This window comes from Rissa tridactyla, chromosome 6 (assembly GCF_028500815.1).
Source record: "Rissa tridactyla isolate bRisTri1 chromosome 6, bRisTri1.patW.cur.20221130, whole genome shotgun sequence".
NCBI lineage: Eukaryota > Metazoa > Chordata > Aves > Charadriiformes > Laridae > Rissa > Rissa tridactyla.
In genome coordinates, this window is record NC_071471.1 from 27717469 (window position 1) to 27741842 (window position 24374).

At 57.6% G+C, this 24374-nt stretch overlaps 2 protein-coding genes and 1 long non-coding RNA gene across 3 annotated transcripts in view; all 3 read right to left on the reverse strand.

Moving 5' to 3' along the window:
* The window catches only part of LOC128911097 (IgGFc-binding protein-like), a 44947-nt gene extending 22827 nt beyond the window's left edge, over positions 1 to 22120 (reverse strand). The window contains exons 1-44 of the mRNA XM_054205371.1: positions 21991 to 22120; positions 21646 to 21902; positions 21458 to 21542; positions 21253 to 21336; positions 20898 to 21139; positions 20519 to 20802; positions 20129 to 20406; positions 19237 to 19835; positions 18294 to 18858; positions 17943 to 18142; positions 17462 to 17842; positions 16819 to 17105; positions 15847 to 16118; positions 15638 to 15718; positions 15081 to 15173; positions 14686 to 14778; positions 14121 to 14270; positions 13551 to 13807; positions 13363 to 13447; positions 13158 to 13241; positions 12803 to 13044; positions 12424 to 12707; positions 12034 to 12311; positions 11142 to 11740; positions 10199 to 10763; positions 9848 to 10047; positions 9367 to 9747; positions 8724 to 9010; positions 7752 to 8023; positions 7543 to 7623; positions 6986 to 7078; positions 6591 to 6683; positions 6026 to 6175; positions 5456 to 5712; positions 5268 to 5352; positions 5063 to 5146; positions 4708 to 4949; positions 4329 to 4612; positions 3939 to 4216; positions 3047 to 3645; positions 2104 to 2668; positions 1753 to 1952; positions 1272 to 1652; positions 629 to 915 (exon numbers count right to left, since the gene is read on the reverse strand). Of these exons, the coding sequence (XP_054061346.1) occupies positions 629 to 915; positions 1272 to 1652; positions 1753 to 1952; positions 2104 to 2668; positions 3047 to 3645; positions 3939 to 4216; positions 4329 to 4612; positions 4708 to 4949; positions 5063 to 5146; positions 5268 to 5352; positions 5456 to 5712; positions 6026 to 6175; positions 6591 to 6683; positions 6986 to 7078; positions 7543 to 7623; positions 7752 to 8023; positions 8724 to 9010; positions 9367 to 9747; positions 9848 to 10047; positions 10199 to 10763; positions 11142 to 11740; positions 12034 to 12311; positions 12424 to 12707; positions 12803 to 13044; positions 13158 to 13241; positions 13363 to 13447; positions 13551 to 13807; positions 14121 to 14270; positions 14686 to 14778; positions 15081 to 15173; positions 15638 to 15718; positions 15847 to 16118; positions 16819 to 17105; positions 17462 to 17842; positions 17943 to 18142; positions 18294 to 18858; positions 19237 to 19835; positions 20129 to 20406; positions 20519 to 20802; positions 20898 to 21139; positions 21253 to 21336; positions 21458 to 21542; positions 21646 to 21902; positions 21991 to 22120 (11294 nt within the window). The remainder of the gene's footprint in view (positions 1 to 628; positions 916 to 1271; positions 1653 to 1752; positions 1953 to 2103; positions 2669 to 3046; positions 3646 to 3938; positions 4217 to 4328; positions 4613 to 4707; positions 4950 to 5062; positions 5147 to 5267; positions 5353 to 5455; positions 5713 to 6025; positions 6176 to 6590; positions 6684 to 6985; positions 7079 to 7542; positions 7624 to 7751; positions 8024 to 8723; positions 9011 to 9366; positions 9748 to 9847; positions 10048 to 10198; positions 10764 to 11141; positions 11741 to 12033; positions 12312 to 12423; positions 12708 to 12802; positions 13045 to 13157; positions 13242 to 13362; positions 13448 to 13550; positions 13808 to 14120; positions 14271 to 14685; positions 14779 to 15080; positions 15174 to 15637; positions 15719 to 15846; positions 16119 to 16818; positions 17106 to 17461; positions 17843 to 17942; positions 18143 to 18293; positions 18859 to 19236; positions 19836 to 20128; positions 20407 to 20518; positions 20803 to 20897; positions 21140 to 21252; positions 21337 to 21457; positions 21543 to 21645; positions 21903 to 21990) is intronic.
* Positions 22121 to 23197: 1077 nt separating this feature from the next.
* Positions 23198 to 24191, reverse strand: LOC128911737 (uncharacterized). The gene is made up of 3 exons (XR_008467152.1): positions 23940 to 24191; positions 23731 to 23811; positions 23198 to 23266 (listed from the first exon to the last, which is right to left on the reverse strand). It is a non-coding gene; the product is annotated as an uncharacterized LOC128911737 (long non-coding RNA).
* A 133-nt stretch (positions 24192 to 24324) lies between these two features.
* LOC128911098 (zonadhesin-like) overlaps positions 24325 to 24374 on the reverse strand; it is a 7052-nt gene continuing 7002 nt past the window's right edge. Inside the window, exon 17 of the mRNA XM_054205372.1 lies at positions 24325 to 24350. Within this exon, the coding sequence (XP_054061347.1) occupies positions 24325 to 24350 (26 nt within the window). The remainder of the gene's footprint in view (positions 24351 to 24374) is intronic.

Genomic DNA, 24374 nt, shown 5'->3' on the forward strand with positions numbered 1-24374 from the left:
TTCCCAGCCAAAACCTCAGCCTCTGTAGTCCAGACCCCTCACTAAGACAAGGCACCCATGGTTGTCACTTGCAAGGGTGAACAACATGCCCCACAGTCACCACCCTCCTCCATGGCATCAGGTGGACAGAAACAAATGGCCAAGGCAGTTGCAACCGCAACAGCTTGGGAAAAGATTCATGCCAAGGCCCCGGCCCGCTCTCTCTGGGGGCAGGAACTGTGAGACGCAGCACGTGGAGTGGGATGGCAGGGCCGTGCATGGAGATGACTGAGGACCCCAGACCAGAGCGCCTACGGGGAGAGAGCACCGTGCACCCCGACCGCATGGAGGGACCCGGACACTGCCCCAGGCAAGCCAGCCTTGAGGGGAAAGGGGAATGGCCACACTTCTGGCACCCAGTTGCAGCGAGGACGTGCCACTGGTGGGTGGATCAGAGAGAGGAGACACGAGGACGATACATCTGCTGCTGTGGAACCTCACGTGCTCTCACCCGCTTTCCCACCACTGCCTGCCTCCTCTCCCTTGCCCCGTGCCTGCCATTACCAACCCTTCCTCCTTGTGCCCCTCACAGCTCCCCTCTCCCACGCTCCCTTTTGTCCGTCCCCTACGGGACGGAACAAGGACTCACAGCCACTCATCATCCGGCACCATCCAGCTGGCTCCAAAGTCGTTGAAGTCCGGCACGACAACCCCATCGGGTCGCATGAAGTCATCCTGCTGGCTCCCGGTGTACGTCCCACACAGCCCACACAGCTTGCCCTTGTGCTTCTCAGACACCCTCACCAAGAGCTCATGGTCCCCATTGAACTGCAGCTGCAGGCCCAGCTTGGTAGAAACCCGCACGTAGGAGCCACTCAGGGAGACGGTCACACCAGGGGCAGGAGAGGCCGGCAGGGAGGCCAGAGCACCGTTGATCTGAATAAGGGGGAGAGAGGGAGACAGAAGCATAAGGGCAATGCCCTCCACTGGGAGGTCACTGTGCTTCCCTGCGGTGGTGCCAGGGCCCAGTGAGTCAGAATGGCACGAGAAACCCTGCCCAGGCCTACGAGAACAGCAGCTCCTCTACATACGGCACACTGAAGGCTCAGGAAAACAAGCCGAAAATCCGTTGCTGCGCAAGCAGCCCCATCTGCCCCGCTCAGAGCCTCACCGTGCTCTTCTGTGAGCATGCCAGCAGGCTCAGGGAATATCAAGCTCTGCTTGGGGACAGAGTGGCACTCAATGGTGCCTAGGGCATCTGTTGTTCCCAGGTGTGAAAATGAGGGGCTTACGTAGACCGCCTTGTTCTGGCGCAGTGCAATGTGGAGGCCTTCCATGGAGAGTGCCACAGAGTTCAGAGCTGTCCATGTCCGGCTGCCGCGATGTTTGTTGCGGGTGGTGACAGTGAAGCCAACGGAGGAGTTGTCACAGCCCGTCACCACCGTGTAGTTGCAGGAGCCCTGGAAGTGGTGAAGCTTCCCATCGAAGGTGCTGTAATGCGGGTCACCGTAGATGTGGCAGAGAGCAGTGCTGGCTGGGTAACAGCCCCTCTGGCCATTCTGGATCTTGCAGACCTCGTCCTCACCACAGGACAACGTAGAGCAAACCATCTGGCCGTTGGCTTCACACCGGCACTGCCGAGTGCAGTTCTCGTTCACAGAGTACTCGCCTTGCTGCAGGCAGAGAAACACCGAGCGTCAGCGTATCAGGCAAGAAATAGGGGCAAGGGAGTGCCCTGGGAGGGGTGCAAGCCAGGGCAAGGCTTTCACTCACGCTGTAGTAGATCCCCTCAAAGAGGCAGCCACAGTGGGCCTCAGGCACACAGGTGTCTCCGCTGAGGAAGAAGCCAGAGTTACACGCACAGCCCTCCATGCAGGGCTTGGAGCAGTTCTGCGGGGCTTGTCGGTCAACACAGGTGGCAGGACAGCCAGTCGTGCAAGGGTCATAGTAGCTGTTGGCGGGGCAAGGCAGGGCTGCAACGGCAAGGGAACAATTAGGACCAGCACGCCTTCAAGGAAGGATGACCTTCTGGGAAGGGGAAGACCAAAGACTTGCTTTGGCCAGAGGGTCTGGGCGTGGGGAGCAGCACATCCCCCTTCTGGCAACTGCAAGGCAGGTACTCACGGCAGAAAGTGGTGTTCCTCCAGGGAAGGACAGTCACGCCGACTGCCTGGCACGCATCAGCGTAGGCCTCCAGAGCAGCACACAGGACCTCCTGGCCACCATTCAGGGCACAAAGGTCATAGAAACAGGTGTCAAAGTAGTTCTGGGGGTTGATCACAGCGTGGCACCTCTCAAAAGAGCCAGGCCTGGCAGTCAGCATGCCACAGAACTGGTCCGATCGGTAGAGCTTCTCCTCTTCTGCGCTGCAGGGTGGGGAGGGGACGGGGACACCGCAAGAGGAGTCATTGTCTGGGACCTGCCAGCTCTCCCCCAGCTCGTTGGAGTCTGCGGCTTGCTGCCCATTGGGCATCATGTAATCGTCCTCTCTCCGGTTGTTGAAGTTCCCGCACATGCCACAGGTCAGGTTGAAGTAGGCAGTGGGCACCTTCACCTCCACCGAGTGGTCAGTGTCGTAGGACACTCGGAGGTTGAAGTCTGTCTCCAGGACGATGTAGCGGCCGCTCCTGCTCACCGTGATGGCACCTCCGGCTGCGCTCACCGGCAAGGTCTGGCGCACATTGTTCACCTAGGGCAGAACACCGCAATGGACCCTGGACCTGCCCCTGGCCTTCCTGAGGTCTCCTGCCCCAGGGAAATCAGATGCCAGGCCGGGCACGCCAAACCGGTGCCCATGATGCCCTCGCACCCAGACCTGCCCGTGGCTGGCAGAGCCGCGTCTCTGATCTGCACCCTGCAGGGGCCTCTGTTCAAGGCAGGCCACATTCCCCATTTGCCTCTTCCTCCTCCAGCCCCTCCAGAAAGGAAAACCAAAGCAACCCAGGGGCTTCAGGGGAACCCACCCGCGCCTGGGACAATGGAGATGTCTGGCACATGCCAGGCCCTGCCAAGAAAAGCCAGCCCTGCCTTGCAGCTACGCCACGCTCATGCCGGACCCACGGCTTACCAGCACTTGGCTCTTCTCCTTCTTGACAATGGCAATGCGCTCTCCGTACACCTCAACCAGGACTTCGCGCACGTAGGACACTCTGGTGTTCCCACGATGCTCGTTCTTGGCCTCCACGTTGAAGTAGGGCAGGGAGGTGCTGTTGGAGCACACTTTGGCCAGCGTGTAGGTGCAGTTGCCCATGAAGTTGTGCGTCACCTTGTCAAAGGTGTTGTAGTGAGGGTCACCGTGGACGTGGCAGATGCCGTAGGATTCTTCGAGGCATGCAGGTTTCCCGTCCTTCACCCCGCAGTACTGGTCCGCAGGGCATGAGGCACTGAAGCACTGGACTTTGCTTCCCCGTGCGGGACACGTGCACTTTGAGGAGCATGTGTTGTCCGTCCAGAACTCCGAGCCCACGGGGTAGTGCTGCCCGTTGTGCCAGCACCCGCACTGCTGGCTGGGCACACATCGGTCATTGTAGAGCAGGTACCCGCTGTCGCACACACATCCTTCGACGCACGGCAGGCTGCAGGTAACAGGAGCCATTGGGTCAACACAGGTGGCAGGGCAGGCTGCACCACAGGGCTCGTAGTGACTGTTGGCTGGACAGGTGATGGCTGCCAAGACAGAAGACATGGCCTTTACTTGGAGAACATAACACTTCTCTGTGCTACATGTTCCTCTTTGAAAAATTAAGAGTCGTTATTTTCTCTGTGCTCTGCCTGGCTCCAGGGGTATTCTAAGCCATACTTGATCAAATGGAAGAGAAAACGGAGCCTCTAATACTTACAACGACCTGTAAATCCCCGTGGCATGTAACAAAAATTTTTCTTATTCCCCACTCTGCTTTTTCATTCCTATTTTGTGTTTTCCTGAGGGTGACGAGCCCTGGTACTCTGTGTGGACTTACGGCAGAAGGTTGCGTTCCTCCACACGGGGATCTTGACACCAAGTGACTGGCAGGCATCTGCGTAGGACTGCAAGCTCTTGCACAGGGCTTCGCGGTCCAGCTCCAGCTCACACAGGTCATAAAGGCAGGTGTCAAAGTAACTGATGGGGCTCAGCACAGCGTGGCACATCTGAAATGGGCCGCTGGTGTCGTTGAGGAGCCCACAGAAGTGGCTGCTGGCAATGACTTGCTTGTCCGTCTCATTGCAGGCTGGGGTGGGGAGTGGTCCGGCTGAGCAGCTGTGGAAAGACAGGGAGAAGGGCTCCTAGGTCATCTGTGGGCTTCTCCTAGTGCCTCCCCCTCCCCTGGCCCGATGCGTCCCCAGACCTGCTGCTGGGGGGCCACACACACCTGCTGTCGTTGGACACCTGCCAGCTGTTGCCCAGGCTGGTGGAGTCTGGCTCCAGCATCCCTTCTGGGTTCAGGAAGTCATCTGCTGCCATCCCGTTGTAGTTCCCACACATGCCACAAACCTTCTGCCCAAAGGTGCTGGGAAGCGTCACCTCCACCCGATGGTTCCCATCAAACTTCACTCTCAAGCCAAAGTCTGTCGTGACCACTGTGTAGAATCCGCTGGACGAGACCTGCACGCCCGCGGCTGGGGTGCAGGGCAGGATCTCTGCCACTCCATTGACCTGGAAGGACAGAAACCAAGACAGGGTTGGAGCAACCCATTTGGCACAGCCCTCTCCTCCCACGCGGCCCCAGCGCCTCTCCGCCTTGTGCTTACCGTCACCACTCCACCCTTCCCCAGCCTTATCCGCTGGCCAGCCACATCGACATCCACGTATCGGACATAGGACACGCGAGTGTTGCCTCCCCTGTGTTCATTGGCCGCTTCCACGTTGAAGTAGGGCAGCGAGCCGTTGCTTTCGCACAGCTTGGAAAGGGTGTAGGTGCAGGTGCCCATGAAGTGGTGTAGCTGCTTGTCGAACGTGTGGTAGTGAGGGTCTCCTTCCACCACACAGGTCCCTGACAGTGGAAAGACCAGAGGAAACGTTCAGTCAACCACCTCCCGCTGCCTCTTCTCCCCAGCCCACCTTGCACAAAGAACATCAGCCCCATGACAGGTCTACTCTACCCACCTGGGCCTGGTATGGGTGCTGACGTTGTTGTGTCTTCTGAAGGTGTGCTGATGATGGTGCCTGGTGTTGTTGGAGTCACATTGCCTACAAAAGAGACAGTGGTACAAGCAAATCAATCCCCCTTTTCTAGCTCTTGTTCAAGACAGAAACGACAATGACTGCCAGAAGAAGCAAAGACAGCCCTTCCCCGGGCTGAGCCTTGTACCTGTGCAGTATCCCTTTTCAATGGACAGATCATCCAATGCTACGTTGCTCCGGATGTCTTCACCCCATTCTCCCTCCAGGACAATCTGAGGGAAGGTACGGTTCCCAGCATTAGCTCTGGCCGCGTGTGTGATGTGCCCGTAGAAAGCACGGTTCATCTCAGATGGCAGTGAGAGCCTGTGCCCTTACCTGCAGGTTTCCTGTGCTGTGTACCGTGATCTCTCCCAAGTTCCACCTGTCCCCGTGGTTCCCAACGCTACTCCAGACCAGCAGCAGGTCTTCGTCCTTAGCCACGTACACCCGCAGGGCCATTTCTTCAGCCGTTCCGTACATGTGATACCAGAAGCGGAAGCAGTGCGGTCCTTCCGAACTGCACACCGGACTGACAAGATGAGCCACAAAGCCGGGAAGGGCATTGGTCCCTTGCAGGTAGATGTAGTAGCCATCTGAAACAAAGCAGGAGCCACACTGTCACACACACATCAAATCTACACAAAGCAGCCAGGGACAACCCAAGCCCAGTCCTGGGAGTACCCCCTGCTGCAGTTGTAGGCAGGCAAAAGGAAGCGAGAGCAAACACGGGCCCTTTGCTAGCCACAACCCTCCTCAGCCCCGAGTCCACCTCGACTGCCACAAAGGGCTCTGGATGAAGGCCGGGAAACATGAGGCCTGTATTTGCTGTTAGAAGGGGTTTGTTGCCATCTTCCCAAAGACACCCCTCTGCCTGAAGGAGCGCTGTGTACTGGTGGCTGTTCCTACCTCCCGTCGTGTGGTCAGAGGAGGGGCCGGTATTCTGCGTGGGCGTTGGACCCTTGTTCCTTATCCAGTCAATGCTGCTGTAATCTGCCTGGACCCACTCACAGAAGTCATCGTCGAATGTGCAGGCAAAATTGCACACTGCTGGGGGACCTGGGTATGGTGCAGAAAGGAAAGCAGAGTTTCTAGAGTGAGAGTGGCGCCACCTTTTCCCTGTGTCCCACAGGGCACACCTACATCCCTTGCACGCTCATGGCCAGGAGCAGACGGCTAACCAAGTGGAAGACCATGAGCTGAGTGCCCAGCAGCCAGTAAAAAACATGGATGGGAGAGAACAGTACTGGTGTACTGTTCCCAAAGACCCCAACAATGTGGCAAAAGAGATCCAAGGCAGGACATCAGAAAGAGTCCGACCACTGAAGGACTGTCCCAAAAGCGTGATTGGGTGAGCAAGAAAAAGCTCTCACCCTCCAGTATAAAAACTCTGTCACTTGGCTGCAGGTCCTGTATTAAGAAACTTGAGCAGTTATGACAGGCAGTAAGAGTTGGGGATGGGACGTGGCAGTACCTGAGCTGGGTGTGGGTGTTGGAGGTGATGGCGTGTGTGCAGTCTGCGCCGTAGTGCTTGGTGAGGGTGTTGTGGGTTGTGACGTTGATGGACCTGCCAAAAGAGAGAGTTAGAGAAGACCTGCGTCAACATAGGAGTTTTGTTGCAGGCAGCTGGTCCATCCTTCCCAAACACCCCAACACTGTGACCAGAGAGGACCAGGCCAGGGATTGCACAGTGACTCCTCAGCAGAGAGTTCTGCACTCAAGCGATCTCCAAACAGCATTACTGGGTAACAAAAGAACACGCGCAGCCCCTTCACTACAGCCGCTCCATCCCATGGTCGCGGGCCTTGGAGGGAGTGAAATGAACAGCTGCCACGAGCAGTAGAAGATGGGCAGGGAGCACGAGAGTACCTGAGCTCGGTGTGGGTGTTGATGGTGATGGTGTCTGTGGAAGCTGCGTTGTAATGCCTGGCAATGTTGTCGCGGGTTGTGAAGTTGATGGACCTGGCACAAGAGAGAGTTATAAGAGATCTGCACCAACAGGGGAGTTTTGTTGCAGGCAGCCGGTGCACCCTTCCCATACGCCCCAACACCGTAACCAGAAAGGCCCAGGGCAGGAGTCGCAGACTGTCATCCCAGAAAGAGCCCTGCAGCTCAAGGGCTCTCCCACCAGCACAGCTGTGTGACAAACGCAGATTAGGCACTTCAGTACCTCTGCTCAATGTCTTGGCTGTGGGCCTTGCGATACATGAACTAAATAGTGACTGCAGGCAGTGCCAGCGCTCCAGCCTCCCAGAGGTAAGCCTGCTTGGTTGGGCACAGGCTGCATCACTGACCTACAGGGCGCTGCAAAGACAACCGGTGCTCCTGCCTGTAGCACAGTGGGCCACCTCAGTGGGTGACATCTCTCAAGCTGCCCTTCCCCAAGCCGAGCCTTGTACCTGCACGTGGATGGGAGAGAACAGTACCTGTGCTCGTCTCGGGCGCTGGTGCTGTTGTATGTGGAGGCCGCGTTGAAGTGTCTGGCAAGGGGGCCGAGGTTGTAGGAGCTGGTGGATGCACAGTGAAACAGAGGTGGAGAAGATGTGTTTCACAATGAGGACTTGTTCCCAAATGGGGATGTTACACCTTTCCCAAACACCCCCACACCATGGCCAAAGGAGCGCAGAATACTTACCACAGACAGTGCCAGCACTCCAGTCTCCCAGAGAAACGCCTGCCTCAGCACAGGCTGCTGCATAGGCCCCCAGGTCATTGCAGAGCTGCTCCGTGCTGCCACCAGTGGCACACTGGTCATAGACACAGCTCTCAAAGTACGTCTTGGGTGGCAGAACTGCGTGGCATGACTGGAATGGGCCACCAAGTTGCGTGAGGATTGCACACTGCTTGTTAGCTGCCTCCTCCTCGGAGGGGGAGCAGGACACAGGTGGGATGATGGCCGGGTCACACCTGCAGAACAGACAGACAGCCCTGAGCCCACGGCAGCCTGTGGGCCCCCAACCAGACAGTTTCCTGACCTCCTTCCCAGCCAAAACCTCAGCCTCTGTAGTCCAGACCCCTCACTAAGACAAGGCACCCATGGTTGTCACTTGCAAGGGTGAACAACATGCCCCACAGTCACCACCCTCCTCCATGGCATCAGGTGGACAGAAACAAATGGCCAAGGCAGTTGCAACCGCAACAGCTTGGGAAAAGATTCATGCCAAGGCCCCGGCCCGCTCTCTCTGGGGGCAGGAACTGTGAGACGCAGCACGTGGAGTGGGATGGCAGGGCCGTGCATGGAGATGACTGAGGACCCCAGACCAGAGCGCCTACAGGGAGAGAGCACCGTGCACCCCGACCGCATGGAGGGACCCGGACACTGCCCCAGGCAAGCCAGCCTTGAGGGGAAAGGGGAATGGCCACACTTCTGGCACCCAGTTGCAGCGAGGACGTGCCACTGGTGGGTGGATCAGAGAGAGGAGACACGAGGACGATACATCTGCTGCTGTGGAACCTCACGTGCTCTCACCCGCTTTCCCACCACTGCCTGCCTCCTCTCCCTTGCCCCGTGCCTGCCATTACCAACCCTTCCTCCTTGTGCCCCTCACAGCTCCCCTCTCCCACGCTCCCTTTTGTCCGTCCCCTACGGGACGGAACAAGGACTCACAGCCACTCATCATCCGGCACCATCCAGCTGGCTCCAAAGTCGTTGAAGTCCGGCACGACAACCCCATCGGGTCGCATGAAGTCATCCTGCTGGCTCCCGGTGTACGTCCCACACAGCCCACACAGCTTGCCCTTGTGCTTCTCAGACACCCTCACCAAGAGCTCATGGTCCCCATTGAACTGCAGCTGCAGGCCCAGCTTGGTAGAAACCCGCACGTAGGAGCCACTCAGGGAGACGGTCACACCAGGGGCAGGAGAGGCCGGCAGGGAGGCCAGAGCACCGTTGATCTGAATAAGGGGGAGAGAGGGAGACAGAAGCATAAGGGCAATGCCCTCCACTGGGAGGTCACTGTGCTTCCCTGCGGTGGTGCCAGGGCCCAGTGAGTCAGAATGGCACGAGAAACCCTGCCCAGGCCTACGAGAACAGCAGCTCCTCTACATACGGCACACTGAAGGCTCAGGAAAACAAGCCGAAAATCCGTTGCTGCGCAAGCAGCCCCATCTGCCCCGCTCAGAGCCTCACCGTGCTCTTCTGTGAGCATGCCAGCAGGCTCAGGGAATATCAAGCTCTGCTTGGGGACAGAGTGGCACTCAATGGTGCCTAGGGCATCTGTTGTTCCCAGGTGTGAAAATGAGGGGCTTACGTAGACCGCCTTGTTCTGGCGCAGTGCAATGTGGAGGCCTTCCATGGAGAGTGCCACAGAGTTCAGAGCTGTCCATGTCCGGCTGCCGCGATGTTTGTTGCGGGTGGTGACAGTGAAGCCAACGGAGGAGTTGTCACAGCCCGTCACCACCGTGTAGTTGCAGGAGCCCTGGAAGTGGTGAAGCTTCCCATCGAAGGTGCTGTAATGCGGGTCACCGTAGATGTGGCAGAGAGCAGTGCTGGCTGGGTAACAGCCCCTCTGGCCATTCTGGATCTTGCAGACCTCGTCCTCACCACAGGACAACGTAGAGCAAACCATCTGGCCGTTGGCTTCACACCGGCACTGCCGAGTGCAGTTCTCGTTCACAGAGTACTCGCCTTGCTGCAGGCAGAGAAACACCGAGCGTCAGCGTATCAGGCAAGAAATAGGGGCAAGGGAGTGCCCTGGGAGGGGTACAAGCCAGGGCAAGGCTTTCACTCACGCTGTAGTAGATCCCCTCAAAGAGGCAGCCACAGTGGGCCTCAGGCACACAGGTGTCTCCGCTGAGGAAGAAGCCAGAGTTACACGCACAGCCCTCCATGCAGGGCTTGGAGCAGTTCTGCGGGGCTTGTCGGTCAACACAGGTGGCAGGACAGCCAGTCGTGCAAGGGTCATAGTAGCTGTTGGCGGGGCAAGGCAGGGCTGCAACGGCAAGGGAACAATTAGGACCAGCACGCCTTCAAGGAAGGATGACCTTCTGGGAAGGGGAAGACCAAAGACTTGCTTTGGCCAGAGGGTCTGGGCGTGGGGAGCAGCACATCCCCCTTCTGGCAACTGCAAGGCAGGTACTCACGGCAGAAAGTGGTGTTCCTCCAGGGAAGGACAGTCACGCCGACTGCCTGGCACGCATCAGCGTAGGCCTCCAGAGCAGCACACAGGACCTCCTGGCCACCATTCAGGGCACAAAGGTCATAGAAACAGGTGTCAAAGTAGTTCTGGGGGTTGATCACAGCGTGGCACCTCTCAAAAGAGCCAGGCCTGGCAGTCAGCATGCCACAGAACTGGTCCGATCGGTAGAGCTTCTCCTCTTCTGCGCTGCAGGGTGGGGAGGGGACGGGGACACCGCAAGAGGAGTCATTGTCTGGGACCTGCCAGCTCTCCCCCAGCTCGTTGGAGTCTGCGGCTTGCTGCCCATTGGGCATCATGTAATCGTCCTCTCTCCGGTTGTTGAAGTTCCCGCACATGCCACAGGTCAGGTTGAAGTAGGCAGTGGGCACCTTCACCTCCACCGAGTGGTCAGTGTCGTAGGACACTCGGAGGTTGAAGTCTGTCTCCAGGACGATGTAGCGGCCGCTCCTGCTCACCGTGATGGCACCTCCGGCTGCGCTCACCGGCAAGGTCTGGCGCACATTGTTCACCTAGGGCAGAACACCGCAATGGACCCTGGACCTGCCCCTGGCCTTCCTGAGGTCTCCTGCCCCAGGGAAATCAGATGCCAGGCCGGGCACGCCAAACCGGTGCCCATGATGCCCTCGCACCCAGACCTGCCCGTGGCTGGCAGAGCCGCGTCTCTGATCTGCACCCTGCAGGGGCCTCTGTTCAAGGCAGGCCACATTCCCCATTTGCCTCTTCCTCCTCCAGCCCCTCCAGAAAGGAAAACCAAAGCAACCCAGGGGCTTCAGGGGAACCCACCCGCGCCTGGGACAATGGAGATGTCTGGCACATGCCAGGCCCTGCCAAGAAAAGCCAGCCCTGCCTTGCAGCTACGCCACGCTCATGCCGGACCCACGGCTTACCAGCACTTGGCTCTTCTCCTTCTTGACAATGGCAATGCGCTCTCCGTACACCTCAACCAGGACTTCGCGCACGTAGGACACTCTGGTGTTCCCACGATGCTCGTTCTTGGCCTCCACGTTGAAGTAGGGCAGGGAGGTGCTGTTGGAGCACACTTTGGCCAGCGTGTAGGTGCAGTTGCCCATGAAGTTGTGCGTCACCTTGTCAAAGGTGTTGTAGTGAGGGTCACCGTGGACGTGGCAGATGCCGTAGGATTCTTCGAGGCATGCAGGTTTCCCGTCCTTCACCCCGCAGTACTGGTCCGCAGGGCATGAGGCACTGAAGCACTGGACTTTGCTTCCCCGTGCGGGACACGTGCACTTTGAGGAGCATGTGTTGTCCGTCCAGAACTCCGAGCCCACGGGGTAGTGCTGCCCGTTGTGCCAGCACCCGCACTGCTGGCTGGGCACACATCGGTCATTGTAGAGCAGGTACCCGCTGTCGCACACACATCCTTCGACGCACGGCAGGCTGCAGGTAACAGGAGCCATTGGGTCAACACAGGTGGCAGGGCAGGCTGCACCACAGGGCTCGTAGTGACTGTTGGCTGGACAGGTGATGGCTGCCAAGACAGAAGACATGGCCTTTACTTGGAGAACATAACACTTCTCTGTGCTACATGTTCCTCTTTGAAAAATTAAGAGTCGTTATTTTCTCTGTGCTCTGCCTGGCTCCAGGGGTATTCTAAGCCATACTTGATCAAATGGAAGAGAAAACGGAGCCTCTAATACTTACAACGACCTGTAAATCCCCGTGGCATGTAACAAAAATTTTTCTTATTCCCCACTCCGCTTTTTCATTCCTATTTTGTGTTTTCCTGAGGGTGACGAGCCCTGGTACTCTGTGTGGACTTACGGCAGAAGGTTGCGTTCCTCCACACGGGGATCTTGACACCAAGTGACTGGCAGGCATCTGCGTAGGACTGCAAGCTCTTGCACAGGGCTTCGCGGTCCAGCTCCAGCTCACACAGGTCATAAAGGCAGGTGTCAAAGTAACTGATGGGGCTCAGCACAGCGTGGCACATCTGAAATGGGCCGCTGGTGTCGTTGAGGAGCCCACAGAAGTGGCTGCTGGCAATGACTTGCTTGTCCGTCTCATTGCAGGCTGGGGTGGGGAGTGGTCCGGCTGAGCAGCTGTGGAAAGACAGGGAGAAGGGCTCCTAGGTCATCTGTGGGCTTCTCCTAGTGCCTCCCCCTCCCCTGGCCCGATGCGTCCCCAGACCTGCTGCTGGGGGGCCACACACACCTGCTGTCGTTGGACACCTGCCAGCTGTTGCCCAGGCTGGTGGAGTCTGGCTCCAGCATCCCTTCTGGGTTCAGGAAGTCATCTGCTGCCATCCCGTTGTAGTTCCCACACATGCCACAAACCTTCTGCCCAAAGGTGCTGGGAAGCGTCACCTCCACCCGATGGTTCCCATCAAACTTCACTCTCAAGCCAAAGTCTGTCGTGACCACTGTGTAGAATCCGCTGGACGAGACCTGCACGCCCGCGGCTGGGGTGCAGGGCAGGATCTCTGCCACTCCATTGACCTGGAAGGACAGAAACCAAGACAGGGTTGGAGCAACCCATTTGGCACAGCCCTCTCCTCCCACGCGGCCCCAGCGCCTCTCCGCCTTGTGCTTACCGTCACCACTCCACCCTTCCCCAGCCTTATCCGCTGGCCAGCCACATCGACATCCACGTATCGGACATAGGACACGCGAGTGTTGCCTCCCCTGTGTTCATTGGCCGCTTCCACGTTGAAGTAGGGCAGCGAGCCGTTGCTTTCGCACAGCTTGGAAAGGGTGTAGGTGCAGGTGCCCATGAAGTGGTGTAGCTGCTTGTCGAACGTGTGGTAGTGAGGGTCTCCTTCCACCACACAGGTCCCTGACAGTGGAAAGACCAGAGGAAACGTTCAGTCAACCACCTCCCGCTGCCTCTTCTCCCCAGCCCACCTTGCACAAAGAACATCAGCCCCATGACAGGTCTACTCTACCCACCTGGGCCTGGTATGGGTGCTGACGTTGTTGTGTCTTCTGAAGGTGTGCTGATGATGGTGCCTGGTGTTGTTGGAGTCACATTGCCTACAAAAGAGACAGTGGTACAAGCAAATCAATCCCCCTTTTCTAGCTCTTGTTCAAGACAGAAACGACAATGACTGCCAGAAGAAGCAAAGACAGCCCTTCCCCGGGCTGAGCCTTGTACCTGTGCAGTATCCCTTTTCAATGGACAGATCATCCAATGCTACGTTGCTCCGGATGTCTTCACCCCATTCTCCCTCCAGGACAATCTGAGGGAAGGTACGGTTCCCAGCATTAGCTCTGGCCGCGTGTGTGATGTGCCCGTAGAAAGCACGGTTCATCTCAGATGGCAGTGAGAGCCTGTGCCCTTACCTGCAGGTTTCCTGTGCTGTGTACCGTGATCTCTCCCAAGTTCCACCTGTCCCCGTGGTTCCCAACGCTACTCCAGACCAGCAGCAGGTCTTCGTCCTTAGCCACGTACACCCGCAGGGCCATTTCTTCAGCCGTTCCGTACATGTGATACCAGAAGCGGAAGCAGTGCGGTCCTTCCGAACTGCACACCGGACTGACAAGATGAGCCACAAAGCCGGGAAGGGCATTGGTCCCTTGCAGGTAGATGTAGTAGCCATCTGAAACAAAGCAGGAGCCACACTGTCACACACACATCAAATCTACACAAAGCAGCCAGGGACAACCCAAGCTCAGTCCTGGGAGTACCCCCTGCTGCAGTTGTAGGCAGGCAAAAGGAAGCGAGAGCAAACACGGGCCCTTTGCTAGCCACAACCCTCCTCAGCCCCGAGTCCACCTCGACTGCCACAAAGGGCTCTGGATGAAGGCCGGGAAACATGAGGCCTGTATTTGCTGTTAGAAGGGGTTTGTTGCCATCTTCCCAAAGACACCCCTCTGCCTGAAGGAGCGCTGTGTACTGGTGGCTGTTCCTACCTCCCGTCGTGTGGTCAGAGGAGGGGCCGGTATTCTGCGTGGGCGTTGGACCCTTGTTCCTTATCCAGTCAATGCTGCTGTAATCTGCCTGGACCCACTCACAGAAGTCATCGTCGAATGTGCAGGCAAAATTGCACACTGCTGGGGGACCTGGGTATGGTGCAGAAAGGAAAGCAGAGTTTCTAGAGTGAGAGTGGCGCCACCTTTTCCCTGTGTCCCACAGGGCACACCTACATCCCTTGCACGCTCATGGCCAGGAGCAGACGGCTAACCAAGTGGAAGACCATGAGCTGAGTGCCCAGCAGCCAGTAAAAAACATGGATGGGAGAGAACAGTACTGGTGTACTGTTCCCAAAGACCCCAACAATGTGGCAAAAGAGATCCAAGGCAGGACATCAGAAAGAGTCCGACCACTGAAGGACTGTCCCAAAAGCGTGATTGGGTGAGCAAGAAAAAGCTCTCACCCTCCAGTATAAAAACTCTGTCACTTGGCTGCAGGTCCTGTATTAAGAAACTTGAGCAGTTATGACAGGCAGTAAGAGTTGGGGATGGGACGTGGCAGTACCTGAGCTGGGTGTGGGTGTTGGAGGTGATGGCGTGTGTGCAGTCTGCGCCGTAGTGCTTGGTGAGGGTGTTGTGGGTTGTGACGTTGATGGACCTGCCAAAAGAGAGAGTTAGAGAAGACCTGCGTCAACATAGGAGTTTTGTTGCAGGCAGCTGGTCCATCCTTCCCAAACACCCCAACACTGTGACCAGAGAGGACCAGGCCAGGGATTGCACAGTGACTCCTCAGCAGAGAGTTCTGCACTCAAGCGATCTCCAAACAGCATTACTGGGTAACAAAAGAACACGCGCAGCCCCTTCACTACAGCCGCTCCATCCCATGGTCGCGGGCCTTGGAGGGAGTGAAATGAACAGCTGCCACGAGCAGTAGAAGATGGGCAGGGAGCACGAGAGTACCTGAGCTCGGTGTGGGTGTTGATGGTGATGGTGTCTGTGGAAGCTGCGTTGTAATGCCTGGCAATGTTGTCGCGGGTTGTGAAGTCGATGGACCTGGCACAAGAGAGAGTTATAAGAGATCTGCACCAACAGGGGAGTTTTGTTGCAGGCAGCCGGTGCACCCTTCCCATACGCCCCAACACCGTAACCAGAAAGGCCCAGGGCAGGAGTCGCAGACTGTCATCCCAGAAAGAGCCCTGCAGCTCAAGGGCTCTCCCACCAGCACAGCTGTGTGACAAACGCAGATTAGGCACTTCAGTACCTCTGCTCAATGTCTTGGCTGTGGGCCTTGCGATACATGAACTAAATAGTGACTGCAGGCAGTGCCAGCGCTCCAGCCTCCCAGAGGTAAGCCTGCTTGGTTGGGCACAGGCTGCATCACTGACCTACAGGGCGCTGCAAAGACAACCGGTGCTCCTGCCTGTAGCACAGTGGGCCACCTCAGTGGGTGACATCTCTCAAGCTGCCCTTCCCCAAGCCGAGCCTTGTACCTGCACGTGGATGGGAGAGAACAGTACCTGTGCTCGTCTCGGGCGCTGGTGCTGTTGTATGTGGAGGCCGCGTTGAAGTGTCTGGCAAGGGGGCCGAGGTTGTAGGAGCTGGTGGATGCACAGTGAAACAGAGGTGGAGAAGATGTGTTTCACAATGAGGACTTGTTCCCAAATGGGGATGTTACACCTTTCCCAAACACCCCCACACCATGGCCAAAGGAGCGCAGAATACTTACCACAGACAGTGCCAGCACTCCAGTCTCCCAGAGAAACGCCTGCCTCAGCACAGGCTGCTGCATAGGCCCCCAGGTCATTGCAGAGCTGCTCCGTGCTGCCACCAGTGGCACACTGGTCATAGACACAGCTCTCAAAGTACGTCTTGGGTGGCAGAACTGCGTGGCATGACTGGAATGGGCCACCAAGTTGCGTGAGGATTGCACACTGCTTGTTAGCTGCCTCCTCCTCGGAGGGGGAGCAGGACACAGGTGGGATGATGGCCGGGTCACACCTGCAGAACAGACAGACAGCCCTGAGCCCACGGCAGCCTGTGGGCCCCCAACCAGACAGTTTCCTGACCTCCTTCCCAGCCAAAACCTCAGCCTCTGTAGTCCAGACCCCTCACTAAGACAAGGCACCCATGGTTGTCACTTGCAAGGGTGAACAACATGCCCCACAGTCACCACCCTCCTCCACGGCATCAGGTGGACAGAAACAAATGGCCAAGGCAGTTGCAACCGCAACAGCTTGGGAAAAGATTCATGCCAAGGCCCCGGCCCGCCCTCTCTGGGGGCAGGAACTGTGAGACGCAGCACGTGGAGTGGGATGGCAGGGCCGTGCATGGAGATGACTGAGGACCCCAGACCAGAGCGCCTACAGGGAGAGAGCACCGTGCACCCCGACCGCATGGAGGGACCCGGACACTGCCCCAGGCAAGCCAGCCTTGAGGGGAAAGGGGAATGGCCACACTTCTGGCACCCAGTTGCAGCGAGGACGTGCCACTGGTGGGTGGATCAGAGAGAGGAGACACGAGGACGATACATCTGCTGCTGTGGAACCTCACGTGCTCTCACCCGCTTTCCCACCACTGCCTGCCTCCTCTCCCTTGCCCCGTGCCTGCCATTACCAACCCTTCCTCCTTGTGCCCCTCACAGCTCCCCTCTCCCACGCTCCCTTTTGTCCGTCCCCTACGGGACGGAACAAGGACTCACAGCCACTCATCATCCGGCACCATCCAGCTGGCTCCAAAGTCATTGAAGTCCGGCACGACAACCCCATCGGGTCGCATGAAGTCATCCTGCTGGCTCCCAGTGTACGTCCCACACAGCCCACACAGCTTACCCTTGTGCTTCTCAGACACCCTCACCAAGAGCTCATGGTCCCCATTGAACTGCAGCTGCAGGCCCAGCTTGGTAGAAACCCGCACGTAGGAGCCACTCAGGGAGACAGTCACACCAGGGGCAGGAGAGGCCGGCAGGGAGGCCAGAGCACCGTTGATCTGAATAAGGGGGAGAGAGGGAGACAGAAGCATAAGGGCAATGCCCTCCACTGGGAGGTCACTGTGCTTCCCTGCGGTGGTGCCAGGGCCCAGTGAGTCAGAATGGCACGAGAAACCCTGCCCAGGCCTACGAGAACAGCAGCTCCTCTACATACGGCACACTGAAGGCTCAGGAAAACAAGCCGAAAATCCGTTGCTGCGCAAGCAGCCCCATCTGCCCCGCTCAGAGCCTCACCGTGCTCTTCTGTGAGCATGCCAGCAGGCTCAGGGAATATCAAGCTCTGCTTGGGGACAGAGTGGCACTCAATGGTGCCTAGGGCATCTGTTGTTCCCAGGTGTGAAAATGAGGGGCTTACATAGACCGCCTTGTTCTGGCGCAGTGCAATGTGGAGGCCTTCCACGGAGAGTGCCACAGAGTTCAGAGCTGTCCATGTCCGGCTGCCGCGATGTTTGTTGCGGGTGGTGACAGTGAAGCCAACGGAGGAGTTGTCACAGCCCGTCACCACCGTGTAGTTGCAGGAGCCCTGGAAGTGGTGAAGCTTCCCATCGAAGGTGCTGTAATGCGGGTCACCGTAGATGTGGCAGAGAGCAGTGCTGGCTGGGTAACAGCCCCTCTGGCCATTCTGGATCTTGCAGACCTCGTCCTCACCACAGGACAACGTAGAGCAAACCATCTGGCCGTTGGCTTCACACCGGCACTGCCGAGTGCAGTTCTCGTTCACAGAGTACTCGCCTTGCTGCAGGCAGAGAAACACCGAGCGTCAGCGTATCAGGCAAGAAATAGGGGCAAGGGAGTGCCCTGGGAGGGGTGCAAGCCAGGGCAAGGCTTTCACTCACGCTGTAGTAGATCCCCTCAAAGAGGCAGCCACAGTGGGCCTCAGGCACACAGGTGTCTCCGCTGAGGAAGAAGCCAGAGTTACACGCACAGCCCTCCATGCAGGGCTTGGAGCAGTTCTGCGGGGCTTGTCGGTCAACACAGGTGGCAGGACAGCCAGTCGTGCAAGGGTCATAGTAGCTGTTGGCGGGGCAAGGCAGGGCTGCAACGGCAAGGGAACAATTAGGACCAGCACGCCTTCAAGGAAGGATGACCTTCTGGGAAGGGGAAGACCAAAGACTTGCTTTGGCCAGAGGGTCTGGGCGTGGGGAGCAGCACATCCCCCTTCTGGCAACTGCAAGGCAGGTACTCACGGCAGAAAGTGGTGTTCCTCCAGGGAAGGACAGTCACGCCGACTGCCTGGCATGCATCAGCGTAGGCCTCCAGAGCAGCACACAGGACCTCCTGGCCACCATTCAGGGCACAAAGGTCATAGAAACAGGTGTCAAAGTAGTTCTGGGGGTTGATCACAGCGTGGCACCTCTCAAAAGAGCCAGGCCTGGCAGTCAGCATGCCACAGAACTGGTCCGATCGGTAGAGCTTCTCCTCTTCTGCGCTGCAGGGTGGGGAGGGGACGGGGACACCGCAAGAGGAGTCATTGTCTGGGACCTGCCAGCTCTCCCCCAGCTCGTTGGAGTCTGCGGCTTGCTGCCCATTGGGCATCATGTAATCGTCCTCTCTCCGGTTGTTGAAGTTCCCGCACATGCCACAGGTCAGGTTGAAGTAGGCAGTGGGCACCTTCACCTCCACCGAGTGGTCAGTGTCGTAGGACACTCGGAGGTTGAAGTCTGTCTCCAGGACGATGTAGCGGCCGCTCCTGCTCACCGTGATGGCACCTCCGGCTGCGCTCACCGGCAAGGTCTGGCGCACATTGTTCACCTAGGGCAGAACACCGCAATGGACCCTGGACCTGCCCCTGGCCTTCCTGAGGTCTCCTGCCCCAGGGAAATCAGATGCCAGGCCGGGCACGCCAAACCGGTGCCCATGATGCCCTCGCACCCAGACCTGCCCGTGGCTGGCAGAGCCGCGTCTCTGATCTGCACCCTGCAGGGGCCTCTGTTCAAGGCAGGCCACATTCCCCATTTGCCTCTTCCTCCTCCAGCCCCTCCAGAAAGGAAAACCAAAGCAACCCAGGGGCTTCAGGGGAACCCACCCGCGCCTGGGACAATGGAGATGTCTGGCACATGCCAGGCCCTGCCAAGAAAAGCCAGCCCTGCCTTGCAGCTACGCCACGCTCATGCCGGACCCATGGCTTACCAGCACTTGGCTCTTCTCCTTCTTGACAATGGCAATGCGCTCTCCGTACACCTCAACCAGGACTTCGCGCACGTAGGACACTCTGGTGTTCCCACGATGCTCGTTCTTGGCCTCCACGTTGAAGTAGGGCAGGGAGGTGCTGTTGGAGCACACTTTGGCCAGCGTGTAGGTGCAGTTGCCCATGAAGTTGTGCGTCACCTTGTCAAAGGTGTCGTAGTGAGGGTCACCGTGGACGTGGCAGATGCCGTAGGATTCTTCGAGGCATGCAGGTTTCCCGTCCTTCACCCCGCAGTACTGGTCCGCAGGGCATGAGGCACTGAAGCACTGGACTTTGCTTCCCCGTGCGGGACACGTGCACTTTGAGGAGCACGTGTTGTCCGTCCAGAACTCCGAGCCCACGGGGTAGTGCTGCCCGTTGTGCCAGCACCCGCACTGCTGGCTGGGCACACATCGGTCATTGTAGAGCAGGTACCCACTGTCGCACACACATCCTTCGACGCACGGCAGGCTGCAGGTAACAGGAGCCATTGGGTCAACACAGGTGGCAGGGCAGGCTGCACCACAGGGCTCGTAGTGACTGTTGGCTGGACAGGTGATGGCTGCCAAGACAGAAGACATGGCCTTTACTTGGAGAACATAACACTTCTCTGTGCTACATTTTCCTCTTTGAAAAATTAAGAGTCGTTATTTTCTCTGTGCTCTGCCTGGCTCCAGGGGTATTCTAAGCCATACTTGATCAAATGGAAGAGAAAAGGGAGCCTCTAATACTTACAACGACCTGTAAATCCCCGTGGCATGTAACAAAAATTTTTCTTATTCCCCACTCCGCTTTTTCATTCCTATTTTGTGTTTTCCTGAGGGTGACGAGCCCTGGTACTCTGTGTGGACTTACGGCAGAAGGTTGCGTTCCTCCACACGGGGATCTTGACACCAAGTGACTGGCAGGCATCTGCGTAGGACTGCAAGCTCTTGCACAGGGCTTCGCGGTCCAGCTCCAGCTCACACAGGTCATAAAGGCAGGTGTCAAAGTAACTGATGGGGCTCAGCACAGCGTGGCACATCTGAAATGGGCCGCTGGTGTCGTTGAGGAGCCCACAGAAGTGGCTGCTGGCAATGACTTGCTTGTCCGTCTCATTGCAGGCTGGGGTGGGGAGTGGTCCGGCTGAGCAGCTGTGGAAAGACAGGGAGAAGGGCTCCTAGGTCATCTGTGGGCTTCTCCTAGTGCCTCCCCCTCCCCTGGCCCGATGCGTCCCCAGACCTGCTGCTGGGGGGCCACACACACCTGCTGTCGTTGGACACCTGCCAGCTGTTGCCCAGGCTGGTGGAGTCTGGCTCCAGCATCCCTTCTGGGTTCAGGAAGTCATCTGCTGCCATCCCGTTGTAGTTCCCACACATGCCACAAACCTTCTGCCCAAAGGTGCTGGGAAGCGTCACCTCCACCCGATGGTTCCCATCAAACTTCACTCTCAAGCCAAAGTCTGTCGTGACCACTGTGTAGAATCCGCTGGACGAGACCTGCACGCCCGCGGCTGGGGTGCAGGGCAGGATCTCTGCCACTCCATTGACCTGGAAGGACAGAAACCAAGACAGGGTTGGAGCAACCCATTTGGCACAGCCCTCTCCTCCCACGCGGCCCCAGCGCCTCTCCGCCTTGTGCTTACCGTCACCACTCCACCCTTCCCCAGCCTTATCCGCTGGCCAGCCACATCGACATCCACGTATCGGACATAGGACACGCGAGTGTTGCCTCCCCTGTGTTCATTGGCCGCTTCCACGTTGAAGTAGGGCAGCGAGCCGTTGCTTTCGCACAGCTTGGAAAGGGTGTAGGTGCAGGTGCCCATGAAGTGGTGTAGCTGCTTGTCGAACGTGTGGTAGTGAGGGTCTCCTTCCACCACACAGGTCCCTGACAGTGGAAAGACCAGAGGAAACGTTCAGTCAACCACCTCCCGCTGCCTCTTCTCCCCAGCCCACCTTGCACAAAGAACATCAGCCCCATGACAGGTCTACTCTACCCACCTGGGCCTGGTATGGGTGCTGACGTTGTTGTGTCTTCTGAAGGTGTGGTGATGATGGTGCCTGGTGTTGTTGGAGTCACATTGCCTACAAAAGAGACAGTGGTACAAGCAAATCAATCCCCCTTTTCTAGCTCTTGTTCAAGACAGAAACGACAATGACTGCCAGAAGAAGCAAAGACAGCCCTTCCCCGGGCTGAGCCTTGTACCTGTGCAGTATCCCTTTTCAATGGACAGATCATCCAATGCTACGTTGCTCCGGACGTCTTCACCCCATTCTCCCTCCAGGACAATCTGAGGGAAGGTACGGTTCCCAGCATTAGCTCTGGCCGCGTGTGTGATGTGCCCGTAGAAAGCACGGTTCATCTCAGATGGCAGTGAGAGCCTGTGCCCTTACCTGCAGGTTTCCTGTGCTGTGTACTGTGATCTCTCCCAAGTTCCACCTGTCCCCGTGGTTCCCAACGCTGCTCCAGACCAGCAGCAGGTCTTCGTCCTTAGCCACGTACACCCGCAGGGCCATTTCTTCAGCCGTTCCGAACATGTGATACCAGAAGCGGAAGCAGTGCGGTCCTTCCGAACTGCACACCGGACTGACAAGATGAGCCACAAAGCCGGGAAGGGCATTGGTCCCTTGCAGGTAGATGTAGTAGCCATCTGAAACAAAGCAGGAGCCACACTGTCACACACACATCAAATCTACACAAAGCAGCCAGGGACAACCCAAGCTCAGTCCTGGGAGTACCCCCTGCTGCAGTTGTAGGCAGGCAAAAGGAAGGGAGAGCAAACACGGGCCCTTTGCTAGCCACAACCCTCCTCAGCCCCGAGTCCACCTCGACTGCCACAAAGGGCTCTGGATGAAGGCCGGGAAACATGAGGCCTGTATTTGCTGTTAGAAGGGGTTTGTTGCCATCTTCCCAAAGACGCCCCTCTGCCTGAAGGAGCGCTGTGTACTGGTGGCTGTTCCTACCTCCCGTCGTGTGGTCAGAGGAGGGGCCGGTATTCTGCGTGGGCGTTGGACCCTTGTTCCTTATCCAGTCAATGCTGCTGTAATCTGCCTGGACCCACTCACAGAAGTCATCGTCGAATGTGCAGGCAAAATTGCACACTGCTGGGGGACCTGGGTATGGTGCAGAAAGGAAAGCAGAGTTTCTAGAGTGAGAGTGGCGCCACCTTTTCCCCGTGTCCCACAGGGCACACCTACATCCCTTGCACGCTCATGGCCAGGAGCAGACGGCTAACCAAGTGGAAGACCATGAGCTGAGTGCCCAGCAGCCAGTAAAAAACATGGATGGGAGAGAACAGTACTGGTGTACTGTTCCCAAAGACCCCAACAATGTGGCAAAAGAGATCCAAGGCAGGACATCAGAAAGAGTCCGACCACTGAAGGACTGTCCCAAAAGCGTGATTGGGTGAGCAAGAAAAAGCTCTCACCCTCCAGTATAAAACTCTGTCACTTGGCTGCAGGTCCTGTATTAAGAAACTTGAGCAGTTATGACAGGCAGTAAGAGTTGGGGATGGGACGTGGCAGTACCTGAGCTGGGTGTGGGTGTTGGAGGTGATGGCGTGTGTGCAGTCTGCGCCGTAGTGCTTGGTGAGGGTGTTGTGGGTTGTGACGTTGATGGACCTGCCAAAAGAGAGAGTTAGAGAAGACCTGCGTCAACATAGGAGTTTTGTTGCAGGCAGCTGGTCCATCCTTCCCAAACACCCCAACACTGTGACCAGAGAGGACCAGGCCAGGATTGCACAGTGACTCCTCAGCAGAGAGTTCTGCACTCAAGCGATCTCCAAACAGCATTACTGGGTAACAAAAGAACACGCGCAGCCCCTTCACTACAGCCGCTCCATCCCATGGTCGCGGGCCTTGGAGGGAGTGAAATGAACAGCTGCCACGAGCAGTAGAAGATGGGCAGGGAGCACGAGAGTACCTGAGCTCGGTGTAGGTGTTGATGGTGATGGTGTCTGTGGAAGCTGCGTTGTAATGCCTGGCAATGTTGTCGCGGGTTGTGAAGTCGATGGACCTGGCACAAGAGAGAGTTATAAGAGATCTGCACCAACAGGGGAGTTTTGTTGCAGGCAGCCGGTGCACCCTTCCCATACGCCCCAACACCGTAACCAGAAAGGCCCAGGGCAGGAGTCGCAGACTGTCATCCCAGAAAGAGCCCTGCAGCTCAAGGGCTCTCCCACCAGCACAGCTGTGTGACAAACGCAGATTAGGCACTTCAGTACCTCTGCTCAATGTCTTGGCTGTGGGCCTTGCGATACATGAACTAAATAGTGACTGCAGGCAGTGCCAGCGCTCCAGCCTCCCAGAGGTAAGCCTGCTTGGTTGGGCACAGGCTGCATCACTGACCTACAGGGCGCTGCAAAGACAACCGGTGCTCCTGCCTGTAGCACAGTGGGCCACCTCAGTGGGTGACATCTCTCAAGCTGCCCTTCCCCAAGCCGAGCCTTGTACCTGCACGTGGATGGGAGAGAACAGTACCTGTGCTCGTCTCGGGCGCTGGTGCTGTTGTATGTGGAGGCCGCGTTGAAGTGTCTGGCAAGGGGGCCGAGGTTGTAGGAGCTGGTGGATGCACAGTGAAACAGAGGTGGAGAAGATGTGTTTCACAATGAGGACTTGTTCCCAAATGGGGATGTTACACCTTTCCCAAACACCCCCACACCATGGCCAAAGGAGCGCAGAATACTTACCACAGACAGTGCCAGCACTCCAGTCTCCCAGAGAAACGCCTGCCTCAGCACAGGCTGCTGCATAGGCCCCCAGGTCATTGCAGAGCTGCTCCGTGCTGCCACCAGTGGCACACTGGTCATAGACACAGCTCTCAAAGTACGTCTTGGGTGGCAGAACTGCGTGGCATGACTGGAATGGGCCACCAAGTTGCGTGAGGATTGCACACTGCTTGTTAGCTGCCTCCTCCTCGGAGGGGGAGCAGGACACAGGTGGGATGATGGCCGGGTCACACCTGCAGAACAGACAGACAGCCCTGAGCCCACGGCAGCCTGTGGGCCCCCAACCAGACAGTTTCCTGACCTCCTTCCCAGCCAAAACCTCAGCCTCTGTAGTCCAGACCCCTCACTAAGACAAGGCACCCATGGTTGTCACTTGCAAGGGTGAACAACATGCCC